We start from the raw sequence: 15,717 nt of genomic DNA, 5'->3' as shown, positions 1-15,717 counted from the left end.
TTGCTTCTAACACTCCAAACAACATCGAACACATTAACCGCTGTTGCTGTGTTGTCATGCACTGTGAAATTGGTGTAAGTCACGTTGCCGTTCCAGCAACTACGGCAGTGTGCAACGTTAAAGGCTACGTAATTTTCTTTTGTCTTAAAAGATCAATGCCATTGTTGATAAGGACGTTGCCGTGGGACATGTCGCAGTGCTCGGAGGCTTTCGTCTAATTAGATAATACTATGCTTTCCAAAGAACGAAGCTATGCTATTGGTTTAAACAGAAATGTGTCGGAATTACGACTAATTGTATTGTGTTCAAGTCCCTAATAAAGTAGACAAAATTACTACAAAAAAATTTGTTATGCGTAAAGTTTCCACTCAAGAATGAGTGTGAGCGAGCTGTTTTAATACAGGGAATAACTCTTCATGAATCCCAAACCGTTTACTTGAGTTTTAGGATTTGGCGCCTCAGAATTGATATAGTTGTTCTTAGATAAAGACTAAGTCTAAAGGCTGAGTACAAAGGCACTTTCGGTATTATGAATGTCCATCTGCACTTACCATTGTTGAATTCCAAGTTGTGAAAGGGGCTGTTCCGGAAAAAATGTAGATAAATATTCGTTAAACTTTACGGGGAAATGAGGACTGTTATACAGACGATTGACAACACTTCAGTGAAATACTCTTTTCTAATGTCTGTGGGTGAATTCGCAAATGTAAATGTTTTCATTTATTTTAATTATGCATGCGATGTCAAGGTGACACCTGCAACATTATTGCTGACGCAGCGAGCGAGCAAGTCAGCAATTCTAATTCGTACAGTGCTCTGAAGACTGAAAGTAAGATTTTACTTCCGTTTTTTGGACCAGAATGCATTGCTGTTAAACGCGCAGATTGGATCACTGTGCACTGCTGTTAACTGACCAGAATGCTTTGCGTGCATGATGCTATAAATACAGGGAATTTGAGTAGTCGACTTAGTTGATTTACATAGGTTTAAGTAAATCGAAGTAAATTCTACACTTAATATATCCGACTGATTCGACTGATTATAGTCGTTCGCTGGCTTTTATAGCACTATATTATAACGCCAGTTGTAACGACTCGTACAACCTCCAATCGTGGCTGTTTGTGCTACATTTCCTACGCATGCAAAATTTTCTTATTTAATTCATGCTGTTAATAAACAAAACTGATAAAATAAGGCGATAACGATGCAATTGCTTTGCCTTTGGTGTACGTTGTATTCATTATATGACCTACTAATTCTGGCCTGGTCTTACACTATACTGAATTTGGTTAGTACAAACAATTTATAACGCTGACTGGAAGGAGGCATTTTTGTGTTTGTGTTCCTCACTTTAGGAATTTATTTAATACTCAGCAGTATAGACTTTTATTTTATTATATCGATGAACGCGGTCTGTTACGTGTGGGTGGCAGGCTGAGCAAATTAACGGAACAGATGATGTTAAGCACCCGGTGATATTAGCAAAGAAAAGCCATGTTACTACACTCGTTATCCGTCATTGTCATGAGAAGGTCGCGCATGCGAGAGGAGGTATTACTTTGAATGAGCTAAGAAGTAAATATTTGGTAATAAATGCAAACTCGAGAGTGAGACATATATCCAAGTGCGTTGGATGCAGAAGATTACGGGCTGCGGTTTCTCCGTATATTTGCGTTGTGTTTTGCAAAACTGATCGAATTCTACTCTTACACGTTGCCGACATATTAAATTTTGATCGCTCGTGCGTGAAGGTCTAGTGCGGAACCTAACCAGCCTTTATGATCCGCCATATTTGGCTTCACTTTTAGATTACACAATGTACTTGTGCCGGACAGGACAGGAAGTTGCAAAACCTTTGTATGTTACCTCGAAATCGCTAATAATCGAGTAACAGGAGATGATTTGTCATACTTTTCAACATCGGTGTTGAAAGCCAAAACCAAATAAAAATTTTCCTCTTTCAACAAATCTTCGAACTCTGTATTTAATAGCATGTGCTAAAATAAGCGGGGGGCCCATGTATCACATATAAATATATCGCCGTTTCACCGCCCTATCTTATATACGCCCTGATTATAGCAAAGCCACTCGTTAACGAAATATTGCGTAGTTGTGCGAAAAGGAAATTTCGTCCAACAATTAAGTGAACAAAATGGCACATTTTCGCTGATTTTCTTCACTAAATAGGAAAAGCATATCTTAAAACGCATCACCATTATCAGAAATAAACATTTTGTTTATCTCCATGGAATTAGAAGAATTATTTAAATACAAGCTTTGTTAATTGGTGCCCCCCCCCCCTTTTTTCTATCTTCCAATCTTTATGCCGGTATTCAAAAAGCTGGCCTCATTGAGTGTGACATAAAAATTGCACGTATTATCCTTGATTCATGACATAACCTTTTACTCAATGGAAAGATTTAAGGTAAGACGCTAAAAATCAAGCACTTATTCGAGTGGAAATACCGCAAAGCAATCGCCGTGAAGTGATTGAGATCTCTTGAGAATTTTTTTTCAGCTCCAGGAAAACGCGATTCATTTTTTTCTTAATTTCTATATATATAACGACAATACCATTCTACAATGTATACGATCTTAGACAGATCCTTTTATTCCTTTGCGTATTATTATTGGTGGGGAAATTATTGGTGTTTATAATTTTGCATGATTATACATAGTAAATATAGAATTACCGCACAGAAAAGCGCAGAAAAAAATAACTTACCATAATTGCCAGAATTCTAAGACAGGATAACGTCAGACTTGTAGCTACAAAGGTGCGTACGTAATAGGGTTTTATTAGTTATTGCAATTTCGCTTTGTACCTGTATGAACCGTTCGCGGTTTGCGGTATAAAAAACACTGAGATTTGTCACGAACATATGAATTAAAGGCTTGATTTGATCCCCTGGGATGCATCAAGGCCATGGCGCAGTAATAATTTTTATAATTCCTATGTTCTCTGATGATGTTCTCTGATAACAACTAATGAATAATGATTGCTTAAGGAAAGAAATGCCATTTACTATGGTGACCAATGAACTCTAATAAATAACTGGAATGATATCGCATTGTTTTTGTTAAGGCAAAATTCGCGGCAATTTACCTGCAAACATGCGTGTCTTGATGGTAATAAATTATAAATAATTATTATGATTATTATGATTCGTTCCACGCAATGGGCATTCATCACACACATTTCGTAATATCTATACATTTGAAAATTCTTACCACATGATTTCAAAATAAACACAACACATTTCGAAAAACTGCCGACTACAGTATACACGACATTCTCGCTACACTCCATTCATCCTCCAACTCTCCATATTTAATCAAAAACCATCTAAATGCAAATGTAGAAATCCCAATCTAATTAATTCGTACTCCATGTAAAGCCATAGATTAATACAGGGAAATGACAATTGTTAGCTAAAGTTGAGCCATGTCGTACATCACGCGCACATCCGCGATGTTGATAAAGGAAACCGCAGAAAACGTATTAGGTAAATTCCTAAACCACGAAATAACAGAATATTTGAATTAATTCTTTGCGAGTGCATAAATTCGATTGACGAGTCCGAGATCTTGAGCAATAATCTTCTCTTTATTTGCTACACGAAACAAATTTGTAGTGAATAAAATTATATGAAGTAAACCAAGTTTATTGTATTTTATATCGTCAGGTACGGACAGTACGGTTGCATGACAACGCAAAAATAAACATCCATAACAAAAATATTCAATACAACAAGGTTTTTAAAACCATTTAATGTATTCCATATATGTGGTCACGTGTATATATATATATATATATATATATATATATATATATATATAATATATATAATATATATATAATATATATATATATAATACTTTTACATGTTGACGAAGAACGGATGCAATATACATATACGTATTGTATTAGGTTGTATTGTATTAGAGAAATTTATTTCTATGTCTGCATTTTGATAAAAGTTGAGGGAACAAAGTTCAAGGTTATCAAAATGCAGACATATAGAGATAAATTTCTCTTAAGTAATGTAACCTAATACAGTACGTATATGTATATATGCAATCCGTTTTTCGTCAAAAATGTAAATAGTATATATATAACCATGGCAACTTTATAGCGCGACATTTAAATTCACCTGATGAGTGTGGCAAGCACTGCTTTTTATACGAAATAAATTTGTAGCGAATAAAATCATATGAAGTAAACCAAGTTTATTGTGACTGTAACGAAGAGATCACAGAACTTGACAATGGTTGAAGAGCGCTCAATATACCATTACCGGCAGAGCGAAAATGTATTTATTTATTTATTTATTTATTTATCTATTATATATATATATATATAAATATATATATATATAATTAATATAATATATATATATAATATATATAATATATATATAGTATATATATAGAGAGTTGTGAGTCAAATTAAACAATAAATTTTAACATTTCGAGAGTCGAACAAGGAAACAAGATGGCCGACGTTGTGGAGAAGAAGATCTAAGGTAAGCTTCGTTTGTTTAAGTTTAACAATGAACAAACAACTAAAATCGGGAATTCAGCTGATCTAAAAGCTACTGACAGACATGCGAGCGTATTAGAGTCGACTATCGAAAAAATACACGAGCTAAAATTGGAAGTTCAAGAGATCAAAATTGAAAGTGGTGAAGAGATCGACAAAGTTAGGATTTGGTCAGAGACATTAGAAACTGAACTGTGCCAATTCGAGACCATCACCAAGGATGTAAAACATTTAGCTAGTGAGATGAAACGGAAAGAAGGAGCGAGACTTGATGAAGAAAAGCGTAGGCGAGTCTTAGAGAACGAAATCAAACTAGAAATGGCAAAACTGGAAGTTAGATCTAAGCATGAAGCAAGTCCCAAGGCCTCAAGTGATGGGGAGATGAGAGCTAAGTTACCTAAGATTGTCATTAGCAAATTGCAAGGCACCAATCTGGATTGGATCAGATTCTGGAATCAATATGAGACTGAAATTGACAAGTTCAACATAGCATCGGTAGCCAAGCAGTCTTATTTAAGAGAATTACTAATGCCCAATGCTCGAGTGATAATAGAAGGACTTCCTTTGTCGTCCGAAGGGTATGAGAGAGCGAAGACAATTTTGAAGACCAAGTATGGACAAACTAGTGAAGTTACAAATGCACACATACAATGCATCTTAGGACTACCTAAACTCCATGGAACAGAGCCAGCCAAGGTGCACAAACTTTGTACGAGGAACTCTGGATAAGTTACCAGGCATCAGACCCGATCTTGTTCGCCTTGATGATGATTGGCAGCAGTGGGGTTTTGCACGGCTAGTTGTATCGCTCAGAAAGTGGTGTGACCGCAATCCAATTCTAACAAGCGACCGCAGAGATAGTCATAGTCGCAGACATGGTCACTCCTACCAACCAAAACTTCACCAAGTTCGACGGTGCGCATTTTGTGAGGGCGAAGATCACAAACCAGCAGAGTGTAGTAAGGTCACGGATGTCAAGCAACGTAGGAAGATTCTTAGCGAAAAGCGACTCTGCTTCAATTGCACTGGCGGAAGACATCATGCAAGGGATTGTAAGAGCAAGCAAACTTGTCAAAAATGTGGTGGTCAACATCATACTTCTATATGTGATACGAAACTTGGCAAAGAACAGATGTTGGTGGGAACAGGTGAATCTACAGTAATTTATCCAGTGATAGTGGTGTTGGTTGATGGAATTAAATATAGAGCATGCACTACTAGACTTAGGCTCAGGGAGCTGATATTTGTCATCATCCTTAATAAAAAACCTACACAAGAGACCAACTCATACTGAGCATAAGCAAATTGAGATGATGGTCGTTCAACCACCCAAAAGGTCAACAGCTACGAGGTGAACGTATCGAGTGTCAATGAGAAGTTTGGAATGTCAACAATGCTGGATGAAGTAGATAAAAGTGTACTTCTGACAGTCCCAAACCCTAGATATGAAAAGCTTCTGAAACGATACAACCATTAGGAGGGAGTGGTGATGGATGACAACGATCAGAATCACGTATAATACTAGGGGCCAGTGATTATTCGAGAGTTAAAATGGGAACGAAACCGATAATTGGTCAACCACTGGAACCAACAGCCGAGTTGACAACGTTGAGATGGACGGTGATGTCTGCTGGCAGTGAGTCTAATTTGTCAAATGTTTATGCAACCAGAACATCATGTACCGATTACCAAGAGTTATGTAGTTTGGATGTGTTAGGTCTGGAAGACCGACAAGAAGGAAATCAACAAGTCATTTATGAGATGTTCACGGAACAGCCGATCCAAAATAAGGATGGTCGTTACGAGACGAGTCTGCTATGGAAATCCGGACATGACCCCTTACCAACAAATGAAAATGGAAGCCTAAAACTGTTGGAAAACTTGGTAAGGAAACTAGGAAGAGATCCAGTCCAGTTAGACAAGCATGACGCCATCATTCAGGAACAATTAGCGGAAGGTATTGTGGAGAGAGGTGTCAATGAACCGCAGGGTGGGGAATTTTATGATCAAGGAAACAGCTGAAACAACCAAAATGAGAATTGTGTTTCATGCATCTGCGAGAGAAAGTGAGAAAAGCCCGTCTCTGAATGATTGCCTGGAGACAGGCCCAACTCTTCAGAACCTCCTATGCAATGTCTTGGTCCGGAACCGACTAAAGCCGATCGCTTTACAGTATCTACCGATCTGAAAAAAGCATTCCTGCAGGTGTTTTTAAGAGTGGACGACAGAGACGCCTTACGCTTCCACTGGATCAAGAACAAGGACCCCAGGGACATTGAAGTTTTAAGATTTACGCGAGAATTATTTGGGTTAGTCCAATCCCCTTTCCTTTTGGCTGCAACACTAAAGCAACATTTGAATCAGCAAAGAGAGAGATATCCAAAAGAGATCGAAGAGATAGAGAGATCCTAGTACGTCGATGACATTATCACTGGTGGATCCACGCATGAAGAAGCCCTGAGTTTGAAAGGAACTACCATATCTATGTTCGAGGAAGCTGCTTTTGAACTCCATAAATGGCATTCCAATGAGTCACAACTGGAAAGCGGAGAGGAGAATAATCATGTAGATCATCAACAGAGCTTAAATCATGTAGATCATCAACAGAGGCCAAAACACAATTGCGACGACGAAAAATAATACAAAACCAAAAAAAAGAAACTTAGGCGAATTTTAAACTCCATCGCTGACGCCGGAGTAATAAAACATGCATGCATATAGTTTAAAATAAAACGATGTTGACGATGTTGAACAAATCCTGCTGATATCGAAGGCAGAGGAAAAAAATTGAGCTCGGTTCAATAAGTTTGCAATGCTTTGCAATAGCTGAGTTCAATAACAGTATAATATCACGCAACAAAAATATATTAAAATCCTAAATATATTAATATTATATTCATCCTAACATTAATAACGTTGCCAAAACTTGTCTCTGAAGTTTAATTTTAAAGACTTTTTATCAATTTAAGATTAAAGACTTTTTCAAAATTTCATTGTTATGTGCTATATGCTTTAATTGTTATGTTAATGCGTGTACATATCAGCCCGCTGTCAAATTGTAAAATAGTGTATTTCATATATATCTCAAATTATTAACAAAGTAATTGAATTAGTAACATAACATGATGGAAGTGGAAAGTTAAAATCCACGAAGTATCCCGTAGTTTCAGCCTCATGAAGTCCCATTAAGAGATATTATTACTGGTCTTTATTGAAAAATTTGCATGCACACAACGAACGAGTACCTAATCGTTACATGATAAGATTTGAAAAAAAGGAATGCCAAATAACCCAATTTACCAAATTTCTGAAAGGAACATCAATCCTATCGCGCCTTAATTCTCGACCAATCCAAAACAGATCTTATACAACTTTTGAATTTAACTGTTCGACTTGGCATTCATCCTTAACTCCAGGACTTTTTTCGCCAATGAGGGCCGGATCACCTGTTAAGCTGTAACTGTTCAATGCATCAGGCTGAATTGATTATACAATTTACGTTTTTGACTGACAAACTATGTCTTTTCTTTATAGACTCAGCTTTTTGGGAAATGAGAAATGAGAACATTTTTGGACAAATACCCTGACCTCAAAGGTCTATAGCTAGTACATTTTACCGACCCTCGTAATAATACTCTTTTTATTTCTTGTTCGATTTTTCCGTTGACTTGCAAATTTTTGCTACCAAAATTAGATGAAAGACAGGATACGAGTCGATTCAATGCCATGCCCCGGGTAAAACACCCAGGTTACGAGTTTCCCGAGGCTTGGTATCCTCTGAAAAATACCGTAGTCGTGTGGTATATAAAACAAGTTCAGTGATTGGACAAGTTTGTTGTGAGGTATAATATTAGTCGAAAACAGTATTGTTGTAAACCTCGTTGAAATTGGGTGTTGAGTGTCTGATAATATGGCATTTCAAAAGATCAATAATAAAAACTCCAAAAATTCTCACCACAACCAATTCGTTTGAGATTTCTTCGATTTTAATCAAGGTCCAGAAAAAAGTATTCAAGTGCCTCAGTTAATGGTGGATGACTCGGCATTTTCTCCAAGGCAGAAACCAACACATTAACAGCTTTTTCTTGGTTTCCAACCAGTTTGTACGCATACCCCACGATAGAAAGAATAAGAAAATACTCTGAAGACGATTTTAAGCGAGAAACATAGTTCTCGAGTTCGAAAGTAGATTCCTGTGCCTTATCCATCTGGTTTGTTACCACGTACGCCATACATAATTGATGGTAAGCAAATACTTTTAATGGCAAACTGATCGAGCTACGAACTTCGATTTCACGAGCAAGATGTGCATCTAATAACGGCTTGTCTTCCTTGTTAAATGATATTGATGTATCCTCGAGAGTTTCGATAACATTCAGTAAGTATTCAATGGCTTCGCTGTGGCGATCGCACTTGCAGAGAAACAAGCCATAAGATGACTGAACAAATGGAACGGGTTTTTCTATCTTTTCAAAACATCTCGCATACAGATCAGAAGCAAATTTCATCCAATGTGTGTACACAGGTTGGTCCTCCTTGGCCAGCAGAGCTTTTGTTTGATAAAGTTCTGCTAAAGTTCCGACCAAGTCCTGCTGAGATTCCAGGCTTTCGTCGTTCTCCAAGCATTTCTCGTAACATTTAATCGCACAATCATAGTGCCCACGTCTCGCACACAACTTTCCTAACGAACGCATAACGTAAGAGCGGTCTGCAAATGAATATTCTTCAAGTACAGCACATTGTTTCTTAAATTCTAAATCTAAAATTTGTTTTTGTTCGTGAAGTATCTCCAAGAATAAGACAAAATACGAAGCACATTTGGCGTGATTGCCTGTTTGAATTAATGTATTTCCAACAATATGCATGCAATCCAGTTTTAAGACATTCTTCTCGGTCGAATCCAGTTCGCTAACGGGGGATTCAACTGACTTCAAGATATCAGAACAATATTTTAGAGCACCTTCGTAATGTCCCGCTTCATAATAAAGCTTGGCTAGATTCATTGGCGATAGCGGAAAGTCACGATCCTCCAGTTTTCCATCATCTATGAGAAACGACAATTTCCGATGACAGGCAGCAAGAAGATAGGAATTCACTGAGGGCTGGACTCCTAAAATACCATTCAGATCGCGTTGAGTTGATAGGTTTTCACAAGTCGTAATCGCGTCACTTGTCAATCCTAACTCAGCATAAACAAACACAGCTACGCTGAACACCAAACTTGCAAATGTTGTCATGCATTCGCCATGTTCCTCGATATAGCCTTTTATCGCTGGACCATAAAAGAATCTTGAAGAAAATCCTAAAACCACAGGAACACTCGCTAACTTATCATGGATTTCCAGCAACGGATAAAGCAACCCAATGGCTTCTATAAACTCATTTTTTTCCAATAGCCAGCAAGCAAGACTTCTTACACAATGATGAGAAATGAAAATCCATGTTTTCACCGCTTTCGTAATACTTTCTTGCCAAATCCCTTTCCCGACTCCTTTCTTTCCCGGTGTTGTTATTAGCATGTACTCTGTGCGTATGACGGACCAAGATGTAATTCCATAAATGCTCCCCTCCGTTCGTCTGCAACAGAATCAGACATACATTCAGCGGCTGTTAAAGCAGTTTCATAAACGACAATTGCTTCCCTTGAACGTTCGATCTCTATGTAAAAAAGTTCCAACGAAACCATGAACCCAGAAACTGTAACGACATCACCGTGCTATTCAAGAATTTCTCGTAACGGGTGACGTCAACTCACAGATGACATCAGCGGAACGTGTGCTTGCCTACACCAGAATCGAGCCTAAGCGCGGGCAGGATGAGCCTGATACGCCGCCCGAAAATTGGCCACGCGCGGGCGAAGTTGTGTTTAAGGACGTTTCGCTTTCGTGTCACATCGGTGGCGTGGACTCCTTGAAGAACGTTTCGTTTAAAATAAACTCGTCGGAGAAAGTCGGAATAGCTGGAAGGACTGGTGCGGGAAAATCATCTGTCATGGCCGCGCTTATGCGCCTTGCAGGGACCCGGGGCGAGATTATGATTGATGGCTTGAATATTAAACATTTCAATACGCTTTCAACTCGCAAACATATTTCAGAAGCGAAAGAAAAGGTGGATGAAAGCACGGAGGAAAAAATTCAATGAATAATCAGCGAAATGTTTAAAGACTGCACAGTTATCATCATTGCACATCGACTGAGTATGATACTGAAATGTGACAGGGTGATGGTATTGGATCAGGTTAAACTTATGGAATTTGACCGGCCTGACGTGTTAATGAATAAACCTAATGGGCTTTTAAAACAACTGCACGAAAATGCTAAACAAAAATATACGTATATGCCCAGGTTGTACATTGTTGATGAAATTACATTCAATATTGCGATATCCGATATTGCGATTAATTTCTAAGTATCATGCATGCATCCGGTTAGGCACTATCAAAAGCACACAATCCACCTTTCCGACGGTCAAACACTTATCAAAAACACGTGATCATATGACAAAAATTCGGACAAACACATGGTCGGACATACTATAGTTTATATGGAGTGTCAGGATCACATTGCGTTTTAAAGCTCTTTATATGTCTCAAAATGTAGAGGAAATACGATTTCGGCCGTTTCTTACCTTACAATAGTGTTGTCTAACGCTCACGATTCGAAAATGGTATAGCAAAATGACATTGAACGAGCTAAAAACATACCTTCGCGAGCGCGGTGTTAGCGTCACTTAAAACCCGCGTTGGTATATAAATATTGCAATAAACAACAATAGTAACTCCGAATAAAGTAAGCATTTTCATTCAACGTTTCGACTTTATTTAGTCATCATCAGGAATGATTAATTTACATGTGCATGCGTTGTATATACTATATGTAATCACTCGCCATCCGTCATCAAAAACCGGAGCTTAATCATGGCACAAAGGCATCCAAACAACTATCGGTTTTCTCTTGAACAATATCAAATTATATACCAACGCGGGTTTTAAGTGACGCTAACACCGCGCTCGCGAAGGTATGTTTTTAGCTCGTTCAATGTCATTTTGCTAACCTTTTTCGAATCGTGAGCGTTAGAAAACACTATTGTAAGGTAAGAAACGGCCGAAATCGTATTTCCTCTACATTTTGAGACATATAAAGAGCTTTAAACGCAATGTGATGATTGTGATCCTGACACTCCATATAAACTATAGTATGTCCGACCATGTGTTTGTCCGAATTTTTGTCATTTGATCACGTGTTTTTGATTAGTGTTTGACCGTCGGAAAGGTGGATTGATACACTGAAATACTACATATTTGCTTTCTCCACGATATATAGTGATTGAATAGCCATGCAATATACAATGCCTTACAGCATGTCGAAGTTAATAGTTACAATCGAGAATAAACTCATATGTCATCGACAGTAGGCGATGTATTGTTGATGGCTGGTGACAATCACATTGGTCATTGCGGGTGTCGGTGACGAAAAAGAAATTTATTCAAAATAACAAAGCTCTTCATTCGTCTGTGACATATGAGAAGTGGGCTTTAGGCGCTTACAACACGCAAATCAAGACCGGGACAAGGAATGACTGAAAATATCTAAAATTGTCGATCGGCAAAGCATCGAGTTGCCCTCGCTTTAGTTCGTTCAAGGGAAGTCAGCAGGAATAACTAAAGTTGCAATTTAATCATTAGTTTTTCATACGCTTAGCAACATTAACATCTGCGATTCCATGGATGTATTTTACTTGTTTATATTATCGAAAAAGCTTCGAATATCACATCGGTAACCACCAGGACTTGAGATCAAACGACCAAATTCGTAGCCTTTTGCATAATCTAGCAGAATTTTGGCACAATTTCACGCTATCAAAATTGTTGGACTGGATAGTTGGGTTTGAATAGGCATTAACTGTAATACAATATATTATTGTTATGACGCCACGTCTTCTGCTTCAAATACTGGTTATCTACGGTAAGTTAACTTTACAACAATGTTGTTTCTTCGTAGCGGAAGAATGTAGAAACACCGCAATACAACTTTTTCATGTTCAATCCCAACCTTAGCTTCGTTTAGTAAACACTCAAAAGGAAGTTGAGTCCGAGGTCGAATCGGCATTTCTCTCGAAAACACGCAACGTCAGTTCCTCACTTTCGATGTGCGTCACATAATTAGCTCAAGCTATTAAATATACTATGTAGTTTTCTTGAACTTTTTGTCTTCTCTGTAAAGAATTAAAAAAGGAGAGAAAGTCTCAATATATGAATAGGGGGCTGTTTAAATGGAAGCCGGCTAGCGAAATCCTGCCACGAATGCCTTTCCTAATGAAAACTTCTGCGCGTTGATATGGACAGGCGGGATCGAAAGAGGCGAGATCTTTTATTAGCGAAACGCCATTGTTAAAAGCGATAATAACACATGTGCGTTTATTAAATTTTATTATATAATGTGCAGTGTTTTATTGACGAATCCGCCATTTTGAAAAGCGATGATAACACATGTGCATGCATGATTATGCGATTATGTTTGATTCACCGATCTGGGGATACGCTCACTCGTTCGACATTCTCAACACTGAAATAAATTCCATATTTCCGCGCACCGTGTATTCTCTATTTAATTTTTCTGCAGGAATTCTACACGGTCATTCGATTACTGCTTCAGCGGACATAGGCAATGTGTTCTATGTTCTGGGGACTGATGGTATTTACGTGATAGATCCAGTGGCGAAAAGTGTTGTTGCCAATATAACAGACAAAACAGCACCAGGCTTGTGTACCAAGAGAAGCGGTTCAAGGTTGGTTTGTCCAGTTCTTACTAGAAAAGGTTTCCAAAATTGGCTCATGAGCTTTCAACGCGAAAAGATGCTCGTTCGCATGTGCTTTGAAAAATTACAGGGGATTCGGGGTTATTGAGCAGTCCAATTGAATAAAGCAGATATATAAGCAATCCAAGACCTTGTTTACACTTCACACTGTGACCATGTGAATCCGGTATGGTGTAAACGAGGTCTAATCTTAATTACATCTACGTCAGCGTGACGTCAACAGAGGCGGTTCTATAGTAATAATGTGATAAGTCACTAAATTGGGATATTTTGTCTTTCCTGTTCAATTTTACGGCGGCACGAACGATAGAATATCTTTTTTTCACGCAAACTAGAAACACTCGTACGTCAAATTGATGTCTAGCGTTGTAACACGGCAGCATGACCCTATATCCGTAGCGAACAATCTCATAAACATGTGTATTAAAACATTGATTTTTGTTTAAAACAGTTTGTAAACTCATAGCCCTCTTTCATTATAGTGACATTTGCTCGTTTGGTCTGGCTTGCGCTGTTCATGAGACAGTTTTTGTCGCGGATAGAAGTGGACGTGCTGTGCATTTGATCGACATCAAAACATACAAGAAGATTAAAACCATTCAGACAGATTCTTCACCATTCGAGATGTTGTGTATGCCGTGGCGCAAAGAAGTCTGGGTATCACTTTCCTCTGGTGGGTTTGACGTCATCGACACTGAACATCGTACTAGCACCCGTGTTGCGCATGCTCAGCTCCCAAACGGTGAGTCTATATTTGAATACTACGTGTGTATGTGAATATCACGTTTTACTATATTTTCAGACATCACCTACTTAAGTCTTATAAACTTTCATTAGATGATAGAGACAGGATACTTGCCGACCAAAACATGCTTGAAGGAAAGACGGGCTTCGTCACAACTCTTAAAGATTCCGGCATCCATGAACTGAACTTGGAAACGAAGGATTACACACGCTTTCGTAACTTCTCAAGGTATGGCTGCAGTGGAACATACGGACAGAGCATTGTGTATAACTCTTACAACAAACAAGTGTACATGCGTTGTAAAATCAACGAAAATGCGACACTCGCACTAGACACACTCAGTGGCGCCACAAAAAAATGGTTTATTTCCGGCTATCCGTTTGTTTCTCCTAACGGTCGATATGTTGTGATAACTGATGCCATCAATCGAATAGATATTTTAACCGTGAATAAAACAGGATTTAAAGCCAGTCACGCGAAACTTGCAATCCCCAATGGTGTCTCCAACCCTGTTTTTTACCCCAAAAGTAACTCATCAGTTAGTTACTACGTATTTTTTTCTCTTGATCACGCGGACAAAATGATGGTCGTTGACTTGGATTTGGCGAAAAATGGCAACATTTCCGCTGTGAAATATATCGAAGGCGTCAACTCCTTCTTCGGAAGATTTTACAACCTGTTTATCAACGATAAATGGATCATTTACGTCGTAGACGCTGACAACACAGTGGTTATTATTAATGCTGAGACCCAAAAGATTCATGGGAAGATTAAAGGGGTAAACGGAGGACATTGGGCAGTCTGGGTTTCTAGGCCCAGCGCCAGCGCGACTTCGGAGCCCACCATGACCACTACCAATGGAAATTCTGGTATAGGTCGCCCTAGCTGTTTCACTTTTCTTGTCTTTTTGCATGTTTTTATACAGTTGTGAAATAACTTCGACAAACGTTTATAGAATTTAAAATACACATAATATTACTAATAAAAGACATCCTTGGGTATTTTTCTTAATAAAACATGTATTTCAAAGCAATATAATTATACAGACTGAGACAAACGGACTAATAACATTTGAGACGCATTACAGCCAGCTTAATACCATTAGTTCTAAAGCGGTAAAAGATACCGGGGTGTTCAAAAATTGAATAAATTTATGTTGCTGGTTATAAAAACCTTACTTAGTTCATGTTGCTTTTTATTTCGCTGGTATTTTCTAAGCCTTTGGCATGTTTAACTCCTGTTGATGGGGCTGTTCACATTTGCCAACAACAGAATGTTCGGTTGAATTCTACAAGCAGGTTTGCAGCAAAGCTAAATTAATTTTATCTTTGTTTCGCCCGAGTTCTGAAGGCACAAAAAGTTGCGTCAGGACATGGCAATCAGACAGTCCCTCCAGTATATTCGCAGAAGTCTGCAATGAATAACTTGATGATGTAATCTACTTTTTATGCTTGGAATATAGCAAAGAACTCTAAAACAACTGGAGCGACAACTCCAATGACACGTTAAGTTTTTGAATTAATTCCTATATATAACGTCTTGCAGTAAATCTGTTGAGGAAGCGAAGCTGACCTTGAATTTTGATCTCAAGTTGCAAAAACACTTCGAGTGC

The 15,717-nt window shown here is 38.2% G+C and overlaps 2 protein-coding genes across 2 annotated transcripts; both read left to right on the top strand.

Annotated features, from left to right (window-relative positions):
* The first annotated feature begins 10,300 nt into the window (after window positions 1-10,300).
* LOC114516567 (ABC transporter C family member 14-like) lies at window positions 10,301-10,951 on the top strand. Its single transcript, XM_028536094.1, is given in 1 exon segment — window positions 10,301-10,951. A coding segment is annotated over 1 exon segment (651 nt).
* Window positions 10,952-12,053: 1,102 nt separating this feature from the next.
* LOC114516899 (follistatin-related protein 4-like) lies at window positions 12,054-15,229 on the top strand. Its single transcript, XM_028536508.1, has 4 exons — window positions 12,054-12,507; window positions 13,165-13,330; window positions 13,843-14,102; window positions 14,198-15,229. The coding sequence occupies exons 1-4, from the start codon at window positions 12,468-12,470 to the stop codon at window positions 15,034-15,036; spliced, it is 1,305 nt and encodes a 434-aa protein (XP_028392309.1). The 5' UTR covers window positions 12,054-12,467; the 3' UTR covers window positions 15,037-15,229.
* Window positions 15,230-15,717: the final 488 nt, after the last annotated feature.

The sequence above is a fragment of the Dendronephthya gigantea genome, unplaced genomic scaffold, assembly GCF_004324835.1.
Source record: "Dendronephthya gigantea isolate DGI-Jeju-01 unplaced genomic scaffold, DenGig_1.0 000006F, whole genome shotgun sequence".
NCBI lineage: Eukaryota > Metazoa > Cnidaria > Anthozoa > Malacalcyonacea > Nephtheidae > Dendronephthya > Dendronephthya gigantea.
Note: the sequence above shows the minus strand (reverse complement) of the source record. Positions and strands in the feature narration are given on the sequence as shown.